This window comes from Megalops cyprinoides, chromosome 11, assembly GCF_013368585.1.
Source record: "Megalops cyprinoides isolate fMegCyp1 chromosome 11, fMegCyp1.pri, whole genome shotgun sequence".
NCBI classification, from domain to species: domain Eukaryota; kingdom Metazoa; phylum Chordata; class Actinopteri; order Elopiformes; family Megalopidae; genus Megalops; species Megalops cyprinoides.
The window spans coordinates 25,021,717-25,047,777 of record NC_050593.1 but is presented as its reverse complement, the minus strand read 5'-3'; the positions used below and the strand labels follow the sequence as shown (position 1 = coordinate 25,047,777).

The 26,061-nt window shown below is 42.2% G+C and overlaps 1 protein-coding gene across 9 annotated transcripts in view; it reads right to left on the bottom strand.

Annotated features, from left to right (window-relative positions):
• dmd (dystrophin) overlaps positions 1-26,061 on the bottom strand; it is a 162,037-nt gene that overhangs the window by 15,100 nt on the left and 120,876 nt on the right. For 5 of the 9 annotated variants that reach the window (XM_036540281.1, XM_036540280.1, XM_036540282.1 and 2 more), the window contains 8 exons: positions 25,746-25,902; positions 25,289-25,409; positions 23,651-23,919; positions 22,145-22,291; positions 17,458-17,536; positions 14,772-14,832; positions 13,449-13,493; positions 11-72 (listed from right to left, as the gene is read on the bottom strand). In XM_036540281.1, the coding sequence (XP_036396174.1) occupies positions 11-72; positions 13,449-13,493; positions 14,772-14,832; positions 17,458-17,536; positions 22,145-22,291; positions 23,651-23,919; positions 25,289-25,409; positions 25,746-25,902 (941 nt within the window). Of the gene's footprint in view, positions 1-10; positions 73-12,138; positions 12,331-13,448; positions 13,494-14,771; positions 14,833-17,457; positions 17,537-18,013; positions 18,114-22,144; positions 22,292-23,650; positions 23,920-25,288; positions 25,410-25,745; positions 25,903-26,061 lie in introns of those variants that run through there. The other 4 variants (XM_036540283.1, XM_036540285.1, XM_036540287.1 and 1 more) reach the window with 3 other exon arrangements.

Below are 26,061 nucleotides of genomic sequence, written 5' to 3'. Positions count from 1 at the left end.
GGCTTCTTACCCAGAGACTGGTACAGCTCCGCCATCTTGGGATGGTCCCAGCAGGTGGTCTGTGTCTGGTGGCTGAGAAGGCAAGAGGAAGAGTCAACACACTTATAAGCACACCGCACACAGCTCTCTATAACACTAACCACAGGGATGTGTCCCCAAACCCAGCACTGTGACTATCACCACAGAGCTGAGAAGCTGAGAAGAACGCCTCCATACTCTGCAGGGCTGTTTTTAGGGCTCTCCTTTGTGACTGATTCCAATGCAGCCCCTGTAACCTGTCTTACTGCGCATGTCGGTTTAAGACATGGCAGCTCCCTCACTGACTAACAGCCTTCTTCCCAACGGCCATGTCTTCTGTTACTACACCCTCCTTGCTGAACTGTGCCGTATGCCACTACACACCCCCTGCTGGGCTATAGCGTCATTACTACCTGGTCCCAGCTCAGTCATACTGCATCCTGCTGGCTAGTGACATATCTTCCAGGTGCTCACACAGTGACCTTGACTTTCTGGAGTTGTTGTAGCGCCTTGCTTGTCAGCAATTTTTTGGGTATGTCAGTATGTGCATCTTCCATTTCAATGTGCCAAATCATTGTTGGACATATGTTTTTTTAAAGGCAGGGAAATCTAATATCGTTTGGCAACCTGAATAACCTTGCAGAGGTGCATCTATGTATCAGTCAGATACTGAATCAGGCCCGATCAAGCGTTCTGTACTTCTGGCTGCTGCTATTTCTTATGCGCAATGTCACGGACTGATGTTGAAACGCATAATGTGTGAAAGTGTGACCCAAACATAGCTACAGTGTAAGTTAATTAACATTATGAATGTGGTGAATCTGCAGCCTAAATTTAGCAACTATCATGTGCACTGTAGCCTGCAACTGAATGTCACCTACTGAGCTTCCTGTATTTTTTTGTGATGACAGATCATTTACCAGTGCTGTACGCAGCAAACTGTAACAATTATCTATGGAGCGATCATTGCAATGTTTACAGAATGCAGATCATGATAAATAGAAGTTTAAATAACATGAAAAATGTGCAATTCACTGTGTGAGCAGCCATTTTACTTGAAAGAAAATCTGACTTTGTCATCTTACAGAATAGATTTAAAATGCTATACCGTACAGCAGATTTTTTCCAACAATTGAGTATCTGTGCAGTTGTTCACTTCTTGTGATGATATTTTGGTGGTCAAACTTTCTAAGAGATATTCGGAGCCCAGATGTGCCTCATCTGTTCAATTTTAACCACACGAGAGAGTGATGCAGAATTCAAACTGCAAAAAGGAGTTGCTGTACAAGTCTAGCGGCTCATACACATCCAAAGCCAAATCAGTCATATTTCACAGCCCTGAGATGTGTACAAGCCAAGTGCTGCAACCATCTTAACACATACGTACTAAAAAAAAAAATGTGTTCAAACAAATCAACATAATACTATGAAATGGATCCTTAAAGTAATAAGAGTTAATTTGGGCAACATTACACTTCAATATTTTATTTGATTAGGTTTGGATTAAATTTGGTTAGTTTGGGTAGCTTATGTTTCCTATCTTCTTCTACATACTGTACTAGCTCATCCACTTTTAATTAAGTGGTCATGAAATGAAAGTATATATTATATTAACGTTTTCCTCTGACCGTTACTCAGTTTTGGGGGCTGGTTTCTAATATCTCTATTGCATTAATTCTGTATACCACTTTATTGTAGGTGACTGTGCTACAAGGGAAGAATATATGGACAATGACCAAGGAATTTAAATTCTGCCAGTACTTGTATAAGCCAGTAACATTCTCAGGTATTGCTATTGGCCACTTTGGTTGCGCTGGATTTTGGTATTGATCTCAGCACATCCCTAAACGTATGTAACGAATCAAAATTTGTGGTTATAAAGGGTTACTATCCTTGACACATAGCTAGACATCTGTGGTTGTTTTCATTCAGACAGTTAGCGAGCTGGGTTGATGCAATCAAAACCTATTTGCAGCAATCCCCATTACTTAATTTCTTTCTAATTCTGACATTAATTTGTGCCGAAATTGAACAGTAATTAGAAACTAATGGTACTTCTTAGGTAGATGGTAGTTTCCTAGGTACACAACCAGTGTACAGTAAATTAGGATGTAAATGTTGAATGAAGCTTGTGCCAATGCACACAACAGCTAGGCTAAACACAAAGTACATTTATATAGTATAAAACCATTTTTAGTATGATCATTTTAATCAACATCAGGATTAAGATTATGCGTCCATGGTTTAAATTTTTTTTTAAATATACCACACCATGATAAAATTATTCTTCACCTCCACAAAAGCTAGCTACCTAAACAATGATAGCCCTACCTTAAAATTCTTATATGCAGTTTTAAACTGTAACTTTTGAAACAACTGAGTAATCAGAGCTGGAAAGTAGCCACTCTAATGGCAAGTTTACATTGTACAGCATTTTTCCACACTAGGCGTTCCTCACACTTACTGATAAAACCAGGGCTCGCTGTAGGCAGGTACATACACTGTGTGATTTGGACTCTCACTCGGCACGATTAATGCCGTAGCTCCTGCCAAGTCTGAAAGGCCACGGCAACAGGGAGCAAAATATGCTTTTTTTTCCCTTTTCACTATTTTAGGAGTGTGCCGGTTCATTAAGTTCAATGTGGAGAATGTTTTTAGGACATAGGTCATCTTTCACCTGACTTGCATGAAAAAAATGAAAATGGTGGTTATCTTGGTGATTGTTTTTTATCATTTTAAAATGATAGCTATAAAATGTTTGGTTCCAAACAGTTGATAAAAATCTAATCTCTACAAACTAAACTAAAAGCGAAGTATAATTCAATAATCCGTTCAAGCATCCTAATTACAGGATGCAATATGCAAAATTGTAGTTCCTCAAAAGTATTCTCACAATTAAATAAATGTACCTGGAAGAGCTGAAAAGATATTATCCAGCCACATAATCACACACCTTTGATGTTCTCCTTTTGATTCACACTCCTTTTACCTCTACAACCAAGAGCAATTATTTCAAAATCAGTGTTTTAAACGAAAAACAATTCTTATTTCCACTGGACAGAGGTTATTACAAATGCACATTTAAATCAATCTGAAATGCTCCCATTAAATAGTTAAAACTAAACCAACATTAAAAACTTCCATGGAATCACCTAGCAAAATCAGACTCCTAAAATATAATTATTCATAAATTTGTTTATTTTTGTCTATTTTTTGCATTTCCCCCTCTTTGCACCCAACGTTGGTAGTCGGTAGTGACCAGTGCAAGAACAATCACTCTGGTGTGTGCAATGCTCCCGCACTCTCTCTCACACACACACACACAAACACACACACACACACACACACACACACACACAGAGTAGTCTCCGGCTTATTTTTCATTAACTTCCACTGCCATCAGGTCAGCCGCATCTTGACAACAGCCTTAGACAGTGATTGCAAGTATAGTTATGTTCCATCAAGTTCTTTCCTACATGGCATAGGCTAGAAATCATGTCAGTATAAAATGCTGATTGTAGAAACACACCTTCCATGACTATTTTTTCACAGTCTTGCAGTCTCACTGTGTACAGGCAAATGCTGTTTGAGGACAAGCACATCCTCTTGATGCTATCTGAGTATCTTGGAGGTGCCCACGAGTGTCGAGGGTGGAGTGATGAGGAGACCCTGGCAGACCTACCTACCCATATCCCTGATGCAGCCAAGTTCCGCCAATGCGGGCTCCTGGTCATTGTTGGCAAAAGAATACTAACATTTACAATGAGAGTCATGTTCAAACATCTGTGATGAAATGCAAAATATACAGAAGCTTTGTTCATCTGAATGACAATATATATTTGTTAACAATCTGAAGTAAATCTGAGACCAAAGTGCATGAGGTCTTGGTTCACTTGTCATAGAATGCCCCTAAATCATATGATCCTAAATCATATTTCTTCACATGACTGACCATATTAGACAATCACAGATACTGTGTTTAAATCAGAGAGATGGATTCCAGTGTGCTATTTATTTGGAAGTGAAAAGAAATTATGACTGATAACACTGTGGCAGGATTTCAAGGCTCAAACCAGACCAATCAAAATCCCCCAAATACCTGGTTGGCTAGCCACATCTGCCAAGACTTAGGAAAAACAAAACCAGCTCTATCAGTCCTCTCTGGAACAGAACTTGACTTTCTGTAACTGGTGTCCACATTCTGCTACAATGTTTTCTGAGCCTGCTACAACATCACTAGCCCACTAATTTCAGCTGTAAGCAACGCAAGGTGTGAACTGTAGCTAGTTAAGTCAGAGAAAAGAGAGTTCAACTCACAGAGATTCACTGAACAGTCACTAAGGATCAACACAAGTATTAAATCATAAATTATTTCTGGCCCTCTCCTGTTATTGATGTGAGATGATGGTCAGCTCTTCATCACAAATGGCTAGTAAACATGCAAAAACAAAGCTGACTGTAAGTACTTATCATTTTCATTTATGAGGTACAAAGCCACCTTGTATTTATAGTTTGGCCATTATGCTTATACGCTAGCAAGATACTCATAACAGCAACCTACTTGGATTTGCAGGTTATATTTTTGGCTCTTCCTCATGATTGCTGACTCTGCCTCACACTGCCCACACTTAATGATTATGCAGTCTTCAGGACAGAACATATCTGACACGTCATAAACTTGCTGGAACATCACAAAGTCAGTTACTGGGAGGTTGTCCATCCTCACACAATGATCAATCCAAAAATGCCCAAATTTGGGGCTGCAATGTCCAGATATAAATCTAATGTGTAAAACTATTCGGAAGGTCATGATTGAAAAAAGCCATACAGTGCACGCTCATAACATACTTCCACTTTGCAGAACTTTTATTTTTTGAAATAGTTGTAAATTCTCTAACTTACTACACTCTGTTGTAAGTCAGTAAGTTGCACTTTCCCAACTGGGACGTGCTGAATCATAATGCAGCCCCCCCTGTTGAGCAGTGCTGTATCAAATTAATGAATAAGAGTGCTTTCACATATGCCATCTGAATTCGAATGGCCCTCCTATGCGCAGGAAGAATGCAAATACTGGGCCCTCTGGAATACCTCTCTACATGTGAAAGGGGACTGAATCAGAGGCATTCGAATTCTAGCCCTCATCCGGAGAGGTGGATTGGCAAACAAATCCTGGAGCCGACGCTCTTCTCGACAGGAAATCCTGTAGTCCACAATCCTCATGGTAGGTGGTGAGTTAGGCTAGATTTGAGATCCTGCCGAAAATCAATCAGCAAAAAAAGCAAAAAAAAAAAAAAAAAGAAAGAGCTGTAGAGCACTCTCAGATATCAGCGCCTTACTGTTAAGATACAAAGCGCTATACATAAAAAAACTCGCGTGATGTGGATTATTTATTCAAGGATGAATAAAAGATAGGCAGATATTTCTAACTTCATAATGATGCACTACTTTCCAGTGTGCAACATTTGGCGTGGACCGTACACTGTAGCGTGACTTAGCAGAATCACACTGGCCCCCACAAAAGGTGCACACACAAAGCATTCCTTTTATTTTTTTGGGGTTTTTTGCCGTTCTCATTTTTTTTCAACAAAACAAGCGAGCTGACAGATCGGGAGGAGCCGCGTGGTTTTCGAGCGGCGTACTTGCAGCTGCAAATTGTCATCAAACATTGAAACTGTGTCACGTTCTTTCGAGGGCGGCAAAGGGACAGCACTGCAGAAGGCAAGACAGGATCTCACACCTTTTATTCCCCCTCACTTAAGTGATGCGTCGGAGGGCCATGGGGTTAGAATTTAAATGCCACACGTGAAAGCTCTCTGAAACAACCACGGGCAGTTGTAGAAGACAGGAGAGGATTCTAATGGATTGTTCGATGGGAAGGAGCACTGTGCAGCATCTGCACTGAACTTATCAGAAATCAGCGCACACTGCAGGCCCGAGTTCGCTCAGCAAGACACAACATCAGCGATTTACACTGATTTTTATCATATGCCGCTGAGCCTCTGCAGAGGTACGGGGCACAAATAGAGGGGTGTGACTGACACACACCATCTCCCAATTTGCTGTAACCATTAAGCCACATAACTCACACCCGCCGTTTCCGTGAAACCTGAAAAAAAGCCTCATACAGATGTCACCGAAGATACCAGGGCACGACAACGGCACTGTTCTCTGGTAGGCTGTCACATCCTCCGGATTTAACTGCCTGTGGTTAAAGCTCTAATTACCAAGGTGATCATCATGCGCATGAGTCTGGTTTGGTGTGTGCAGTAGGATGTTACCACAGAAATCATGCTACGGGACAAGTGATTAAGCAACAATTATTTTCACGAATACAGAACATGCTGAATATTGGAGACTATGTCTGTTGAGAGTACATTGATTGATTTTGTCTGGGATGATCTGATATCTCTCTATCCATCTCTCTATCTATCGACTTTATTTATTTATTTATCAATAGATTTCGTTAAACCCATCAGGACCCACGGGAAAAGAAACGGGAGACTTTTACACTACATAAGTTCACCGGAACGCAGAGTACTGCATGTGTCACTTCACTTACTGCGGAAAGATACTGCCATATCCACATCCACTTTCTGCTAAGCCTGAGCCACAACACAATACCTGCAGGCATGTCTGAGCCACACACACACCAGTCTGAGTTCGTCTCCTACAGCTGCATTTACAACAGCCTTTTCACCTGACAATGGATCCACCACAAAGCCCTGGGAGGGGAGTGAAAAGCTCAGCAGAACCCGATAGCCACACAGGAACCTAACATCTTTTTTTCCCCCCCAATGTTGTGCTGTAACCAGGCTCACTGGCCGAGGTAGGTTTCAATACAAATTTCAGCCACATTTTTTTTTTTTGTTACCCAAAGTGAAAACAAACTTTGGCCCCACAACCTGTCTGGCAATGGCCGTGTTAAAATCAGGCCAAGGGCGGGGTTACTGATCTGTGCATAGATGGTTTGGCAGTCAACCCCCAAGCTATCAGGAAGACGGGTACGTTACGGGTGGTTTCAAAAGGCACAGCTAGCTCTTCTAAAATCCTGCACACTCCAGTCACAGTGTAACATTCACTTGTTTGTATCCTAAACCAATTTCAGTATATAATGGCAATACAAATAGAATATCTAATAGGGTAGCTGCATATTTACACATCACAGCACTCTCACAAAGATTTGTATAAAATATAGCTAATGTCTGCTTTTTTGCTTCATGAAATGAAACCTTGAGAACTCTGTTAACTCGCTTCTCCTCCTTCTTATGAGTCAACAATGGCATAGAGCACACCGATTCAAATTCATGTCATGCCATGTATTACTGCTTGGCTACTGCAATGGGAATCCAAGTGAGCCTTGTCAGCCAGGTCCAGCTTCAGCAAGGCTTGCAAAGATTTCTGTTGGTGGAAACAGCGGATTAGTGCTGGAGGAATAGCCTGGCTGTGTGTGTGTGCATGTGTGTCTGTGTGCCTTTGTGTGCGTAGGGTGATGGCTTTCACACCCAGGTGTGGAGTTCCACACCTTCTCTATAAAGCCTACCAATGAAAAGAGAGCACCAGGGTGCACACACACACACACACACACACACACACACACGCACAATGACATGCATTAAAACCCACAGTAACACAGATAACACACATACACTCACTCTCACACACACACACACACACACACACACACACAGAGTAGTCTCCGGCTTATTTTTCATTAACTTCCACTGCCATCAGGTCAGCCGCATCTTGACAACAGCCTTAGACAGTGATTGCAAGTTATGTTCCATCAAGTTCTTTCCTGCATGGCATAGGCTAGAAATCATGTCAGTATAAAATGCTGATTGTAGAAACGTTCTCATTTTTTTTTTTAAATGAATTATTCATAAATTCAAAATCTCATTACCAGTTCATATATCAGATTATATAAGAGACCATTCAAGGTTGTTGTTTTTTTTTTTTAAAGAGACTCATGGTGAAATTGCAACTGCTGGCAGGCTAAACATGACTGCTAAATAAATCAATTAGTTAGCCACTATAATCCTCTTTGCCTGCTGCTGTTGTAACTGGGTTCTGGAGAAATTACTGAATGCACGGAAGAGCAACATTTTAGGTAAGCAAACTGAAGGCTCAGTCAACACCCTCTGAATCCCATTTCAAGATCCGTGGGTTCAAGATCCAGTTGGGCTGATTTTGGATCATATCGGACGCTGTGTTATTTGAAGATATTGCTGGTATGAGTTTCATAATCGTGAAGTAAAAAATGCTTTAATGAATTTAAGTATGCGTATTTAGCATAGTAAATAGTGTAGCATAACAGCATTATGTTCTAGTTGCGAGACAATGCTAAGCTAGTGGTAAGAATAACATTCTTTTTATCTTTTGTTGTAATCACCGGCACAAACTAGGCTGAAAGCAGCATGCATTCTCTGACAAAGCATTCAATGGCTGAGGGATGCACACAGAATTACCACTGCTTTATCACCACACTAATCACTGGTTGTTCTGTCATAACAAAGGGAGGGAGTGTGAAAAGTGTAACTGTTGGATGCCAAGTGTAACCCTGTTAAGACTGCACACAGATTGGAGGAAGAGAGGATGACAGAACAAGCCAGCCCGTACCTAAAGCTAACGTAACAGATTTTGATATGTTTATCAGCACAGAAGACTACAGCGCAGAGTGGGCGCTCATTGGAGGATAGGCACTTTTCTGATGATGTCATTCAAGCAAGTCGCAGGCACCTGACGAATTGCAGGGTGCCTGAGAGCGGTGAGACGAGGGGCCGACCTGGCCGACCTCCCCACCCCTATCCCCAGCACCTCTAAGCCAATCTGTTCTTCTGGCTGATGACATAGCTGAGGTCAAACCTGGGCTTCAGGTTGTGCTCTCACCCAATGAGCAGCCTGGGAGCTCCAAAAGTACCATGTTCGATATCACTTAGAGACAGACCAACTATCGATATTTGAAGAAATACTATTATTAATGAAGAATTAATATTAATTATACAGGCTGCAGAACTTAGACAATTATATGGCCCATTTGCCTACAAAATCTTTGGTAGACAAAAATTTTGAGTTGGCTGACTATCGCCTGTAGTAGCTTACGATCTGGTCTTGATACACAGCTAAACTGCCTATTATCTGCAGTGCAGTAAAGGAATACAGCTCCAACTTTAACCCCTTTATTAAAAATTTTGAATCACTGGATAACAAATATCTTTGTTGTTTTATGTACAGCTTTTGAAATAAAAGATACTTATTTGAATTTTTAAGAGGGTTCCACATTTTCAGTAGGAGATTGGTCTTTAATATATTTTAAAGAATACTTTCAACTTAAGGTGGTGAGGGCTGAATTTGGAATACAACCTATCCTTTCAATCATTGTCCTTGCAACCTCTCATATCCAAAGTAGGGAAATTTGGATATTATTTCTGTGAAACACAAACCATCGCACATGAAATGATGTGTTACACATGACAGCTGAACTGAAACTGTGACTAGGGTCATTTTTCTAGTCAAAGTCAGTATTTAACTTCTGGTTGATTTATGCCAGGTTACAACACAAAGGGGGCAATAATAATAATAATAATAATAATAATAATAATAATAATAATAGTAAATGACTGTGACTCTTGAAATTGGCATATCCAAAAGGCCCCTGGTGAACTCTTTTTAGTGACATCAGTGACCAACAGGTTACCACCCTTGCACACAGCAAGGAATGACCTAATTTTAAATGAAAGAGAAAAAGGTTTACATTTGTGCCACAGTGGTAGGTACTCTGTGTCAACATCCTTGAAGTTAGACGTGTTGTGTGACAACTGGCTCGCTGGCTTTCTGCATGGAAATCTGCATTCCAGTTTTTTTTTACTTTGATTTGGACAGGGAGGTTAATGTGAAAGATATGACCAAAGTTCAGGCAACCGTTAACATGGCAGAGTGATTCAAACAGGAGTAATGTAACTGGTCTGCAGTGTAACAGACGCGCAAAGTATCCTATGGCTAGCAGCACAATGCAGAAAATGAAAGGAAGGCTTCCACAAGAGGCAATACCACTTCTGGCACTTGAGTAAACACTGAAAGCCTTTAGCATATCAGAACAAAATGCTCTTACTACCTCAACTGCTGTGTGGATACAAAGAGTAGCTAACCATTTACTATTACTGAAGACGGGAGGTTAGAAACACTCAGAGACTATTAATGCCCTTGGTTAAATACCAGGGTGTTTAGAATGATATAAATACATAACATTAATAAACATCTATCAAATATAAAACACAAATTTCCACATGAACATCATCAGAAATGTATGACAAATTAAGGCTTCATTTAATTCAGAGTGCAACATCTAACTGGACTGCTCACTTATATTGTCATATCAAATAAGTCTTTATGTATGCAATGGATTATATATACATACACACAATCACTCTCAAACATTCTCACATGCAAACACACAGACACACACAAAGCATTTCCTCATACACACTTGCATACACATTTAACTGCACCCAGAAATCTGGTGTTGAACCCTGATATCACCACACCCAAGCAACATCTCACCATTAAAACAATACATTATACTATAGCATAAAATACTGTAATAATACCATATGTATATAATAACACAACAGAATGTAATGCGATAATACGGTATGATAAAACACAGCTGGTTTTCCGTTTTCAAGAGTTCAGATGACAAAACATTCGTCTTTTTCTGTTGATGACATTTCTACTCTTGGTTCGGGACAACTGTACTCAGCATCCCGGGAAACTGACTCGCCCATCACATCTTTCCACAGACTAGTAAACACATACATGGGAATATCTCTGGTGCACCCGTGCTGAACCAGATTCAACCCACTTACACCGAGGGCAAGGTGCAATTTAACCAACAAAATGCAAAAAACGATGGCTCAGATCTCATCAATATATGGTAAGCCAGTTTCCACCAAAGACAACCCCACAAATCAGGGTCTTCTTTAGTCCGTATCAGTGCTCATCTAGCTTTGTCATTAGCTCCCTATCTAGGTATGTAGAATTCCTAGCTGCAAAACGTAATTACCGCGCTGCACTATAACGCTTAAAGACACACAATGGCACTCAGGGCGCAATATCAAACGTGTTCAGACACATTTAGTCTCTGGCAAATGCTGGTGGAATGAGACGCTCAGTCGGGCTATACTGGTGGAGGTGCAGTCTTCTGCATTACAACAACTGCGGCCCGCCTTGAACGCATTCCGTTCCTTGATGTCTTAGCTACCTGCTTCTAGCCGTATCTGTGCTGAAAGCAACAATAGTAGCTACGAAGCTAGCTACCCCGAGTTTTGGCAGTATTTTTGGACATTAAAGAGCAAACCAAATATATATGCAACCGACATGAAATGCATCAGAAAGTAATAGATATATATATATAGCCTATTTTTACAGATTTTGAGTAACCATGATCGATGACTCTAGATAGCTGGCCAAATGGCACTACACAGCTAGCGATCCATTGTAATTCGTGATTTTGTTTTACCATGGGTAGTTCGCTAGCTAGCTACTCAGGGTCACGCAATGAAATAACCTAAATATCTGAATCAATACGGTACATCTCTGATGCTTTGTGAGAGAATACAGTACGGTTGTTAGCTACCAAATAAATCACAATTCAGAGAGCCATGTATGATGCCACAAATAACGCAAAACACAAACTGTGAATACGATGACCTATTCTGTTTTACGAAGAAACGTTCCTCTTATCAATTCAAAACAGTGATAAATAAATAATTAAATAAATAGACAAATTAATAAATAAATAAATCTTGCTAGCCAGCTAAGCTGCACGACAAATACCTCTCTGCATACCGTCGCAGGGACATGTTTTCGATCGGTCATTGTTAAATATCACAATGGAAGCCGTAAATGACAGTGTGCCAGTCCTCCGGGGTGAATCGTGGCGGTTGAGCCCGGACACCTGCTGTGGTTAGCCAACACTGGAACATCTGCTACCGCTGGCGCTGCCTCTATGCCGCTGCAACAGCTCATTCACACCGTCCCCCTGTCCCCCCGTTTATCGGGCTCGCCACGACATTTTAGCGGGTTTACTGCACCAATGCATGGGGGAAAAAAACGTCGACTTACTTTCTGAGCTGCTCGCGCATTGTTGCGGCGTTGCAGTAAATCCGAATGTTTGCTTTTAGCGATCGATTCCGAGTCGAACGGCAATCCCACACCACTGCCGTAGCAAACCTATAAAGAAAACGCCGTCCGGCCAAGCCGTGTACTTTCGAGCAGCGCGCAAGCTAGTCAGACAAGGCGGAGCTATCGCGCCTGCTCCCTTCCCCCAATCTATTCACCCAGAGAACTTCAGTTCAGCTGAAAAAGAGAGAAGACTCGGGGGAAGAGTTCTGCACCGGGATTTAAGGTGGCGCGGTTTCAATTCAGAATTCATCTTCATTGTTAAATCTAAAGAGCAGATATTAAAAAAAACAGCCAGGCTGTATTTATTCAAATGTAACAGCCAGATATGTTTATTAGTAGCCAATTTGGCCTGTGTATACCCTCTATGTTTAAAATCGTATTCGACTTTCTCCAAGAAGCAAGTGCATTTCTGTTTCGAGTGCTAAATATACTGTAATGAGGCAAAATCAATGATTTTACACTACTGCTCAGTAACCTCTGATGTTGTCATATTATTACCCTATTATTAATAACAGGGCCATATTGGTGATGCTATCCAGCATACGTGTTTTTTCTAGCCTATCTCAGCATTTCTTGTGAACACTTTGAAGGCTAGCAAAACAAATCTCAGTAATTGACTCTTGGTGAATTAAATGACTCTGCCACGCTGCGCAGTTTTTATTGAGGTGAAATAAATTAGGAATTTCAGGGTAAAGTGACGCTTGGGAATGGTGCCTGCATTTTCCGTTTCGAACGAGTGACGTAATGCTCGGTTGCAACATCCTGGGTGTTCGGTGGTGAAAGATGTGATTGAGAGAGGGACAGTGAGGGAGATAAAGACGGAGAGAGTTGGAGAGAGAAGGAGGAGGGGACGGAGAGAGTGAGAGACAGACTTGACTTGAATCGAAGATGAGATGCGACATCGCCATTCGGTCGGCCGCGAGCAGTACTGCAGTTTGCGGATTATCTGGAATCGTCCACTTAAGTCGCTGCTGAGATCTCCTTACGTTTTAAAATAAATTCGCCGATTTTTCTCTATTCGCAGAATTACAGATGTAGACATCTATAATTCGGTAATTATGCGGTGGACTGTAAAATGACATAGGCTGTTTCTTCTGTTTATTATATTCCATGCATACAAGCTTTATGTATACTAAGGTCTGTCTATCAATTCAGTAAGTTTAGTCCTGTCTGAAGCTGGTTAGAGTGTAAGAGTCACAGTGCGCCCCCTATTTGAAAGTTTGATCAGCGTGCCCTGCGCTCTCACTCACTCTGTCTGGATCCGGGTCATCTCCTCAGGTCCTGTGATCTCTTTTCTGCACATAAAGAGGGAGATCTGTCACTCATCACACACGCACACACACGTAGACACAGACACACATGCCACACACACACACCACAGACCCACACTCACATGCATTATCAACTATGACGCACTCAACTGTAACACTCCACATTCACTTATGAAACTGGTCTGAAACACACAGCACACTCCCAATTCTTTTGGTTAATCTAGAGCAACACAAGTTAATGGCAATCATTAACAGCAAACTCATTTCCTCCTTAAACATGATATGAAGAGAAACTCTCAAAGACCTGGAGTGACACTCAAGCCAAGCCAAACACTGCATGGCAATGTAAGTGCTAGAGCAAAGCTACATAACCTTCGACAGACCGACAGAACCTCCAGCAGGACAAAAGAACCCTCATCAGACCTACACAACCTTCAGCAGGTGTAAAGAACCCTCAGCAGAACTACAGAACCTGCATTCACACTACAGAACCCTCAGCAGAACTGCAGAACCTTCAGCAGGTGTAAAGAACCTTCACCAGACTCACAGTACCTCCATCAGGGATACAGAATTCTCAGCAGACATACAGAACCTTCAGCAGGTGTAAAGAACCCTCAGCAGAACTATAGAACCTGCATTTGAGCTACAGAACCCTCAACAGAACTACAGAACCTTTATCAAAGCTACAGAGAGCTATCAAAACTACAGCAGTTACTGATTCCCCCAGTAGGTTTTGGTGGATTTCACCTCACACCAACACAACCCAGGCCAATCATTAAAGTTATACTCAACTATAAGTGTAGAACACAATGTGTGGATTACTTCCTGTAATATAGTCAATACCCTTTCTTTGACATTGGAAATTAATTCCAATACTCTAAACCAAAGCTGACATGAACATGTGGATGTATCACAGAGGTATGATGTCCCTAATATCCTCATTACATTACACAAGCTTTGGCTGTTCCAGTCACCAAGGAGACAGGTATTTTACTCTGATGAATCATCTTGGGCTGCTTGCACACATTTGGTATAATAGCATGGTTAAGTTTAGGTACATCCATGATGCAGTTGTATTGTTAAGGGTTAGTTAAATGGGGAGAAATCGCAGTGTTAGGGTTACTTTTATGTTGTGGCAGTAATAATGTCAGGTATACACTTGGTGTACCAACAGGATTAGGGTTAGTTAGGTAAATATGGTGTAGTGTCAAGGTTAGTTTTTGACTTAGGGTGGGTGAGATCATTTACTCAAAACCAGTTACAGTGTTAGCATTATTCTTAATGTAAGAGCAGGACACTCACTTAATGTAGTAGGGCACATTGTTGGGTGAGACCGAGCGTTCAAATGGAGGCTGCACGGAAGCTGCAAACAGGGAATAAAGACAGGGAGGTCATCAAAATCAAAGACAGAAAATACTATATTACCCTTCTCTCTTGTTCTCTGCCCTCTCTCTCTCTCTCTCTCTCTCTCTCTCTCTCTCACTAAATCCCCTTCTCTTTCCTATGCCCCCATCTATCTTTCATACTGGCATGCCAAGGTATTAAATAATAAAAAGCATTGTTAACACAGAGAAGGGAAAGAAAAGTAGAAATGACAGTAACAGAATATAACACTGCAATATTCAGTAGATATGGTGTTAGATATGATCCATACAATAAAAATGTAAAGGGTGCTACTGATGTGGTTGTAGTTGTACTTTTATTTGGCTTGGAGCTCAGTGATTGGATCACACCTGGCCGCAGGCCAAGGATGCTGATCCCTCAATTCAAACTTCATATACAGGGAAAAAAAAGGGGGGGGGTGTGGAGGAGGGACGCTGTGAACGATGTGCAGCCGATGTGGAAAGAACATGTTAAGTGGGATTTTAATAGTCATGGATGGGCCCGGGTTGTCCAGCTTTGGTTAATTGCAAAGGGATTGCCTGAAAATTCTCCTCCCGAATATGCATTTGGCACCTCAATTAATGAAGTCCTAAACAATCATTAAAACATCCAGCACTGCCTCACTTTCTCTCCAACCCTCCATCTCTCTCCCGTCTCCCTCCCTCTCCCACATCAATAAACAATTCAATAATTCTTTATTGGCAGGAGAAACAGCACTATTGCCAAAGCAGTTACATGCAATAACTAAGTATGTATGGATTACACACATTCTCATATGCCACTGCATATTCTGTTCCTCCCACCATGCAGACTGCTCACTGTGTTTCTCCTAGGTGGTGTCAGGTGACTATGTAACGGTCAATCCAAATGTATTTGATATAGCACATTGTTATAATTGTGCTGTCACTAAGCACTAATACTGGGCTGCTGGTGGGGCTGTGGAACCCTCCCCTTGTGTGACTGACAGCTTTCCTGTCCTGTTTGTGAAATTAATTATCCTTTTAAAGAATAAAAAAGACGTTTCTTTGTGAGTGTTTATAGCTATGTAGGAGAAAATGAAGCAATGTTTTCTTCACCTCTTTCTTTTCCTCCCCCCCTTTCCTCTCTATCCCTCTTCTCATTTCTCTCTGTCCCTCTTTCTATCCACTCTCTTTCCTTCACTCCCTCCCTCCCTCCCGCCTTCCCTCCCACCCTGTGATGGGATTATGTTTCCAGTCAGGAGAACCCAGTGGATCAGGGCAGGAGCTTGATTGAGGAAATGAAATGCATTCAAGCACAGAGATAAACACATCTCTCACACTGCACCTCCGGTCCCACTGAACACACACACACAGTTTCTTGCTTCTAATGACACACATGTACGGTCTTTAACCTCACACACATACACATGCGCACGCACACACACACACACACGTGCGCATACACACTCACACACACACGCACGCACACACATACACACTCACACACACTCACACTGTCTCTCGCTTCTCATGACAAATACAGTCTTTTACCTGACACAAACGTACATTGTCTTTCTTCATGCACACTCACACACAAAAGGAAAAGGAGTAGTTGGAGGGGTCCAGAGAGTGTGCATGTGTGGGGGGAGTTACAGAGTGTAGGGGAGGTACAGTGAGTAAGGAGGGCTGAGGTGTGTGTAGGTGGCACAGAGAGTAAGGCGTGTGTGTGTGTGTGTGTGTGTGTGTGTGTGTGTGTGCAGCGGGGGTGGGGGGTATGGCATTAAAGGGTACCTTACTGGACTTGCACAGGTGGACGATACTATTGGACACTGCATACTGAAAATTATTATTATTTTTTTTATTATTAACAGCTTTGATATAAATTTACAGTTAAATATGTATACTGCCCATGGTAAGCAGCCATACTGGCCATAGTAAGTGAATGAATTTTATCCCTTGTGTGCTGGGGAAAACTGGCTTTAAACTCATGACAAAGTATCTGTGGAAGCACTGCGTATCTGTGTTAGTTTACAGAACTTCTGCAAAATGTTATTTACACCTGAGTAAGCTCTACTACAATCTGTAAGAGTGGAAATTTTAATATTTCTTGCCAGGAATCTAGCTCGAAAAGTTGGCATGTTTTAGTTTTAAAATTTGTTCTGTTTCTATTTTTTTCGAAGTTCGAAATGTTTCAGATTCATAGCTTTTATTTCTCATGTTCTGTGAAAGTGTGACATCACAGCTTTTAGTCTGATACAAAAAGGGGATCTTTACTCACACTACAGACCAACAGCAGATGCATATTAGTACATTCTATATACTAATACACATATACCATGTATACATACGATAATGTTGGCAAAATCTGAAGCCATTATTTTTGCTGAAGGTACATACTATCCTGCAACCCAATCCTGCTGTACCCAGGCAGGTAGGGGGTCACAGAAAATAAGGGGAGGTAAAGAGTGAAAGAGTGGTTGAGAGGGGTTGTGGAGTACAGGGGATAACAGGGGGCGAGGGGGTAGACAGTGTAAAGGGAGAAGCAGAGTGGCTGGTGACAGAGGATATATAAGTAAAGGGGAGAATTTCAGAGACAGATTTTCAGTACGGAAGATGCTGGCATGGGGGTTCATAAACAGGCTTACGGTGCAGGAAGTGCTGGGATTGGGGGCCAAAGTCCCTGTGGGCTTCATTCAGCTGTCTGAAATGTTCTTCAATGGAAACCTGGGGAACGAGAGAGAGAGCGAGAGATGCCATTCAATCACTTTCTAAAAACTAGCCGCAGAGCATGACTTCTGTTGAGAGAATGGGAAAAAAATGAGATAATGCTAGAGAGAAATGGGGGACCATGTAAAGGTCCAGTACATGTGCAGCACATTCATACAGCAGGAGGTATGTGTTCTCTGCAATCCAGTCAAACATGTAACCTGTGAAGACAGAACTAAGAGCCAAATAACCAGCAGAGCACCTCTACAACTGATGCATAAATGAATGCCGCAATGGGGGAGAGATGGTGGGAGAAGCATGGGAGAAAAAGAAAAAAAAAGAGCAGGACATTTCTGGGTGCATGGCCTTTACTGGATGGGCGGGGCTTGCTTGGTTATGGCGTTCTAGAGCGTTCTGGTTGGATGGCGATTGTTGAATGGGTAGGGCCTGCTAGCTGGGTGGAGCTTGTTGGATTATGTTCAATGTAAACATTACCTTGGATATATCTCCCACCTCCTTCATTCTCCCTGAGATTCTGCAGGTTTCCATGGAAACCTGATTAAGATTATGGAGACAAGAGCTCATTTTAAGCGTGGTGCAAAAGCTGGATGCCATAATTACCGAATATTCATACAACACCACCCAACTTACTTTTATTTATTTTACACTTTATATTTTATGCTTACATTTTACGCTTATATTTTCATAACATTTAAATAGACACTACTAGAGGAGAAAATAAGAAATTAAGAGCAAGGTGCTTCTTTATGGTACAATGGTCCCAGTCCCCTCCAGGTATAGCAGCCAGTCCACTTCTCCCAGGCTCCCTCTAATGGCTTGTTTCCATCAGCCATATTCAGTTACAGCTTGACTGCCGAAGCAGACACAGGCCCCTCTAAAACATACACTGCATCTCCATTATATTATCTTGAGGTGTAGTTTGCTTTGGAAGGAGGTCTTATGGTCACAAGCACAGTGGCCTGCTCCTTCTCCCACACAGCGATCGATGTCTCTGTCTGGCTGAGCATGATCACAGTTTACTTTGATGTTCTCTGCAGATCTTGGTGACAGAAGTGAATTCTATGTGTAGGAGATAGCAGCATTTACATGGCACTGCGCCAGGTTACTTCCTCCTTCATCAGATGGCAACGGTTCCATAAAAATGCCTATCAACACCTATAACTGGTGTAACCACACCCTTGCCATATGTGGCACGCTATTCAGCCCATATGTGGACATGGCCGTAATAGCTTGGCCACAGTCAAGTGCATCTGGACACAGGGCGGTGGACGTGAGCCATTTCTCTCTGACACACACACAGTCAATTCAGTTAAATTCAAATGAGCCTTACTGGCATGACAATAAAAGGACTGCATTGCCAAAGCATTTCAAATGACAAAACGACAGAGGCATACTGCTTAAAGCTAAATGTTGCTTGTGTTGTATTGAATATTCTTAATCCTTTGGCAATTGCAAAAATATTTTCTAAAAAATATTTAAATATTTACAGATCAGGTACACACGTTTTCTAAAATTTTTAGAGGATAGAGTTCTCTGCAGATGTCTTCCTTTAAAGCATTCACCGGCATTCTACAGCTTCCTGGTATTGTGACTCTCATACCAAAATAAAAATCATTTCAGGTGATTTCCCATGGAGTAGCCTTGAAAAAAAAACAAAACAAAATCTGTTTTCCTCAAAAATGGCCTTTTTTTGGAATATTGTATTTTTTTCTTTTTAACATTTAAGGTTCTGCTCTTAGCCTGGTATGTAAAAGCAGAACCAGACCATACGCACAGAGTAAAAACTTGACTTCTATGTCATGTGGCCAGGTATTGCACTGCCTACTCATTACTGAAAATATTAAGAACTGTTACAGCCCTGCCTCACATCATATTTCTGTGTGTAGAACTGTCCGTTGGTCAATTTTATGTAATTTTATGATAAACACACACTAACACTTCTATCTAACACATAGCTTTCACACATAAATACTCACACACATAGAGCCACACACTGACACCCACAAGCTCACCCCTCGCTGCATGTGATCGTCTTGCCAGAATTATGTTGCAAAAAACACATAAACCACAAGTCCGATCCCACACATTTCTACCCGAACACAGTTCAGGGCGAGCACACGCTAACTGAGGAGACTAGAGCTCTCACACACAATGACTCTGGACCCGAGAGTCCTGACACACACAGACTGAAGAAAGCAGAGCATTCACACACACTGATGAAGGAGACTAAAGCCCCAAGGCACACCGAGAAGAGCAGAGCATTCATACACACTGACTAAAGGGAGCAGAGCCCTCAAACTGCACCTACAGCTGACATACGCACACCTGTCTGAAGTGCAGCCCCAGTCTTTGACTGTAGAGGACAGCGAGTCTGGGCATGCTGTGTGCACGCCACATTCACTAACAGGCCTTTGACTCCTCTCCCGCTGGGGGATCTCGACCAAAGCTGCCCACCTGACTCTCCAGATCACATGACTGTACGGGTCACGTGGCTCCCTTGATCCCTAACTTATTTCATTCTCAAGCCAGCAGCTGACTCAGATTACACACACATCACACAGGTCAGACTGCACAAATGCTACACAGGTCACATCAAACACATCAGGCTGTACGGAGGCTGTGCCTAGTGGAATAATTTTCATGTGGTTATCAACAACCGAAATACAGCAAAATCTACACAGGTTTGCTTTAAATAAGACATCCACAAACCTAATGCAACAGGGACAACAAGGGGCTGTTCCATCATGTAACACCTGCTTGCCACGTGCTTTATAATCACATCACACATCACTTGCCTATTACATCCCTTTATAATGACAACACACTTCACCTGCCCCACCAGGATGTATAAATGCAATCACATTGTCATCAGACCCAATTCATACAGTTTCAGTTGGAGTCAATAGATATTTTTCATCCACTGAATTTAATCTTCCCGTTTTAGGGTGTAATACTTTGAACACCAGTGGTGGGAGCTGACACTCATCAATAGGAAAAATATCAAGTGAAGGAAGAGCTTTTACACCAGGCAGCATTGCACTACAAGTTCTCTTTAGTACAGTGTTCTCAGCAGAGGTGACTCTGATCGTGGCAGGTTTAGTCCTGCTGACAGTAACAAATTAAAAACACAACAACGGGCCTGAGTAGCTCAGTAGTTAAGGCGTTCGCTTTTTGCACATGCTGAGCTCAATGGCCTGTGTTCGATCCCCTACGAGCCGCCAGCAGATGACGACCGAGAGCCCGCAACAGCAGAACAATTCGGCTTTGTAAGTAAGCTCAGCAGCAGGGGTTATTTGTCTCAACATTCTCAGGCACCCCGTGCCTCATCAGGCACCTGCTGGTTGCTTGGATGATATCAGCAAAGCAAGTGATGTATATCAAGGGACGCTAGCCAAAGTAAATGGTAGAGCAAAAGAAAAATCAGCCAAATCTTAAGTTGTGGTGAGGAAAAAAAAAAAAATTAAGTTGCTCATAAAATATGGTGCCAGCCTGGTGAAAGGCATTTTAGAAGGGGAGAAATCGGTAAATAGAGCATGCAAAGGGATTGAAAAACGTGTAAACTGATCAATACGAAAAATAATACCTAGGTAAATCAAACTGAGAGCAAAAACTAGATTAAATGTCCGATGTTGGAACACAACACTGTGAAGCTAGCGTGCCTGTAGTGATCTCTCCAACATGCTCCACAGGAACATGCACTGAGTCTTGTGCTTGCATGCACTGCATTTCTAATTACTGGACTACAGCCACCCGCAGCCTGGTCAAGCACCTGTACCCCTCCCCATTTAACCCATAATATTTGTTATACAAGCATAGTCATAAATCTATACGTTGAACACAGTCATTTATGTATAATATATTTTGGTACATTTAACTAGTTAGAGTTGTGACACATTTTTCAATAGCCTTTAAATAAGACCTACTAATTTAGCATCACTTAAAAATATGTGAAGTCTGGCCCATTCACTTGCATTGCGTGACTATTCAGCGCCCATGAATTTGGGCATGCTGCCTTTACCCACAGCTGAAGGACTTCTGTTCTAGAGCGTCTTCTCCAATCTTTGTCACACAATATTTACTTTAACTGTTTGTGCTAAAAATGAATTGTTTTTGCAATGTACAAAATGTCCAATTATGTACTAAAATTATGTCTGTATACTAAGGATTTTCCCCCGCACATTTACACATGAACACTTCAAATATACAGCAAAATTATGGTTATTAAAAGTACATTTTCTTTTCTCACTGATATTATCAGCTTTTTTCCCAATAACACAGAATATTTAGACACATATTACTTTTTCTGTGAACACACCATCATCAGCTTTACAAGTCCTCTTGTATACTTTCCTAAAGTAACCACCAAAGCACATTTCTGCACCATTATGACACAGTGCATATTACTGTAACACAATACATCTATCAGTATCATCGTCTGTCTCACAGTTTTGTCAATATCAATATGTGTGTGTCATTTTACTTGTCCATCTGCCTGTATGAATGATTGTCAGTTTCAGTGTGTTTCAGTTAGTCTAAGCATGCCCTTGAATCAGTGTGTATTAGTCATTGTCAACAAGTATCTGGCTGCTCAGGTAAGAGCTGTACCTGTAGAAGCTTCCATCGTGTATTGAGGTCATCCAGCCTGTTGATGTTGTACTGTGAGAGCTGGATTCCCATGGGGCCAAAGGTGGAGGCAAGATCATTCACCTGAGTTACGTTCTCCTTAATGGGGGCTATCTCTACTCGAAAAGCCTGCAAAAACACAAGAGAGCCAGAGGCTTAACTCCGCTATATCCCCAAACCACAAACCTCTGATTACTGAATCTCCACAATGCAAGGAGGGAATTACTGCTCCCCAATATCCACTAATTAGGGAATGTCAACTCCCAAATCACCAACCAGAGTCATGGCTGCTATCAGTGTGTGGGTGTGGTGAGGAATTGTGAAGTATGTGAGTGAGAAAACACTCTTTAAGTACCATTCAGTTTCACGGTAATACATGATTATAAGGGATTTGGGATTTATATTTTGTATGTGAACACGTTTAAAGGTCATTATACTAAGGCGTGTGGTAAGTATGGAAAATCGCTCTAAATTATCCAACTGTAATCAAAGTAACTGGTCTGGCAGTGATGTACAGTAAGTGAGAGCATTGCTTTATTTTCCCATTAGTGGGTGGAATTTAATCACATTGGAAAATCAATACAAATTAAATTTACATTAAGTTTCAGGTGACAATTTGCATGAGAAGCCACCGTTCATACTGAACATACATAACTGCAACAAATAAAGGTCTCTGTTGTTAGGCTTACGGTATTACACAGTAACGTCCAGAATAAGGTTTACATTATATAATAGAGGAAATGTATGGCAGGCTGGGTTCTGTACGTATTGCTACAGTAGAGATGAGCAGAGTTTTTTCAGTTAAGACACGTTGATCAATTAAAATGTGATTATTTAATAAATGATTCCAATCGTTCAAAATGGTATGAGCCTGCAATCCTACAATACATGTTCCTGCAGCCAAAGTCTATTTTGACACTGTAATATACGCATACGCATTACAGGAGAGCAGACATTGACTGGAGGATGGCCGCATCTCTCACTGATGACAACTTCAAGGCGCCTGACGTGTCTTCAGAGAGAGCTAATCAACAGTCTGAATGTGTAAGCTGCCAATGTGAGCCCACGCAACTACAACAGAATGAAGTCATCATTCCCTGCTGCGGTGGAATCCCTGTCATCATCAGCTAATGACACAGCCAAGACTCAAATGTGCGATGTCTTGGGATGTACTTGTCAGCCTATGCTTGAAGCAAGTGCCTTCGCTGTCTAATTATTTCTAGACATTTGTCTAAAGTGCCAAATTATGTATATGAACAGCTGATATATAATAAAGCTATACCCTAACAAAGGCATGTTTGATGCTGAAATGTTGGTGTACACAAAAGCACAACAAGAGAAGATTATGCAGAATTCTCAGAATATTTTGTTACTTCTACCAATAAATTTACTAAAGGAAACAGCTTCTGATCTAGCCTATGTGGTGGAGTGGCAATGAGCCCCACTCTCACCCAGTATGACAATGGGTGTGGCCAGCAAGCCGCTCACTTTTATCCTATCAATGTGATCCTGTAGGGAGTCGATGAGCAGATCCCCTACTGGCTCCCAGGACTCTTTGACCATCTCAGCCTGCTGCAGCTTCAGCTCCAGCTGGTCCTCAGCCTCCTGCAGCTCCAGCAGCCTCTCCAGCGCCTGGTCCAGCCGCTGCTGCCAGTCCGCCGTTCGCTCCCGAAGCCCATCCCAGCCTGTGCGCACGTCCTCCGCCTCCTTCCGCAGGACACGCCCCATATTCTGAGCACGCTCCTCCGGGCTGACCTCTGGGACAGGAACACACAGCGTGAATACCTCAACACACACACGCGCGGGAAGAAGACACTGTGTAAAGATGCAAAAACACACACAATATAAATACGCAAACACACACAAACACACAGGAAGAATACACAGCGTAAATACCCTGATACACACACTGCAGGAGGAACATAAATATCCCAGCACTCGGGAAGAACACATATCGTAAACAGGTTACACATTCTCTTCAGCCAGGAAACAGTGTAAACTCCCAATGCATGAGTGAGGAACATAGGGCTACGATACCCACATTTTGAAGCAATAACACATAGCTATATCCCTCTACACACACACTTAATCAACCTGCACCTACACAGAACACACACTGCTTACACACACACACACACACACACACACACACACACACACACACAAGGTAAACTCTGTAGGTAGAACAGTCAGACATTATCATATGACTAACACTACTGCTAGCTTTACATCTAGCCACAGCTTGTGCCATCACATGATGCCACTAACGTTTAGCATAGTACCTACCCACGGAGCAGACCATGGAAAACCCTTCCCAGCATGCAACGCTGCACATGCACTCACTGACACAGACAGCAAGACTTTCCATGCATTCAGCTGTCCTCCTCCAGACAATAGACCAGCCTGTTCCCAACACTGACCAATACTGACAGGCCGAACATTAACAGACATGGGTGGAAGTGCTTAGTCCGTTTTGTGTTTCACTTCTACATGGATACTGCTATCCTCTCTTTAATTTCCCAAAGGCACGTGGCTCAGGCAGCCTCAATCAGCTGTCTCCCTGCGAGACTCCATCTCGTACCACTGAAACGCCTCTCTGTTTCGCCAAGATGGACAAACAAGTTCACATGACATGGTCACAGCTCATTAAGTGTTCTTGCTATCAGAGGTAATCATGTTATTGACTGTTCATTAGAGAGGAAAATCTCAATCCTCTGATTTGGCTACCTTAAAGTACATTTATTCTGCGTCAGATACGCTAAGCTCCCCCTGAGTGTTTGCACATGTGTATGTGCGTTTTTGTGATAGAGGGAGAAATTGATTTTTATGTTATTTGTAATCCTACCTGCATGTTGTGTGTGTCTGAATGTATGTATATGCAGATTGTTTTGTAATCCTGTATATGTATGCATAGTGTGAGGTCTAATCCCCCTTGTGTGTGTGTGCGCGTATGTGCGTGTGTGTGTGTGTGGGTGTGTGTGGGTGTGTGCGCGATGTGTTGACTGAATGTATGTGTTTGTGGCATGCTATGTAATCTTGCTTGCGTGTGGTGTGCTGTGTTTCAATGTGTGTATGTAGACTGTTGTGTCGGAATGTAATAGGTGTTTCTGGAAGCTGTTCACCTACCTCCTTGGTCTGTCGGTGATCTCCCTGCTACCTCAGCGGGCTGCTCGGACAGAAAGACCCTCACAGCATCCAGCGCACTGGTCACTGCTGGCTCTTTGGCCCTAACGTCCCTCCTAAAGGCCTACAACATACCATCAGGGAAAGGTCGAACCGTCAACAAGCTAACCAGCAACATTACAGAACTTACAATCATATGAGTTATGAATCAAGAACATTCTGTAACTTGTAAAGAGAAAGCATAAAGCTCTCAAAACTATGTTCTGAGCCAGAATGACACTCCAACTGACTTCAGAGAAAATAACTAATCTACTCCCACCATGCTGCTCCTCCACTCCCATCGTCCCACTCCTAACGAGCACTCGATAACATCACCTCTCATTTCCCTCTTCCAGCGCTGGGGGAGAAAACAATATGGCATTAACTACACTTCCCAAGATCCCTCAGCTCCCCCTCTCACCCTATGTGTGTCGAGTTGCCGCTGCACAGTAGGGACATCGCCCCCTACAGGTGCCTGCTGCTCCAGCTCCTCACTCTTCAGGTGCAGCCAGGTGATCAGCTCTTGCAGAGACAGGTGCACACGCTTCCACTGCTGTGTGCTGGCATCCAGATGAGACCTGCAAAGGGTGACGTGGTCATCACGCCTACCACCATGCCTGTCACACCTGTACTCTTCTCACCTGGACACTCCTCTCACCTTTACTTCTCTCATGATTCTAAATACGGCTGTGTAGTGCCTTATGTAAATTATTGTCGTTATTATGACAGGGTGTAAG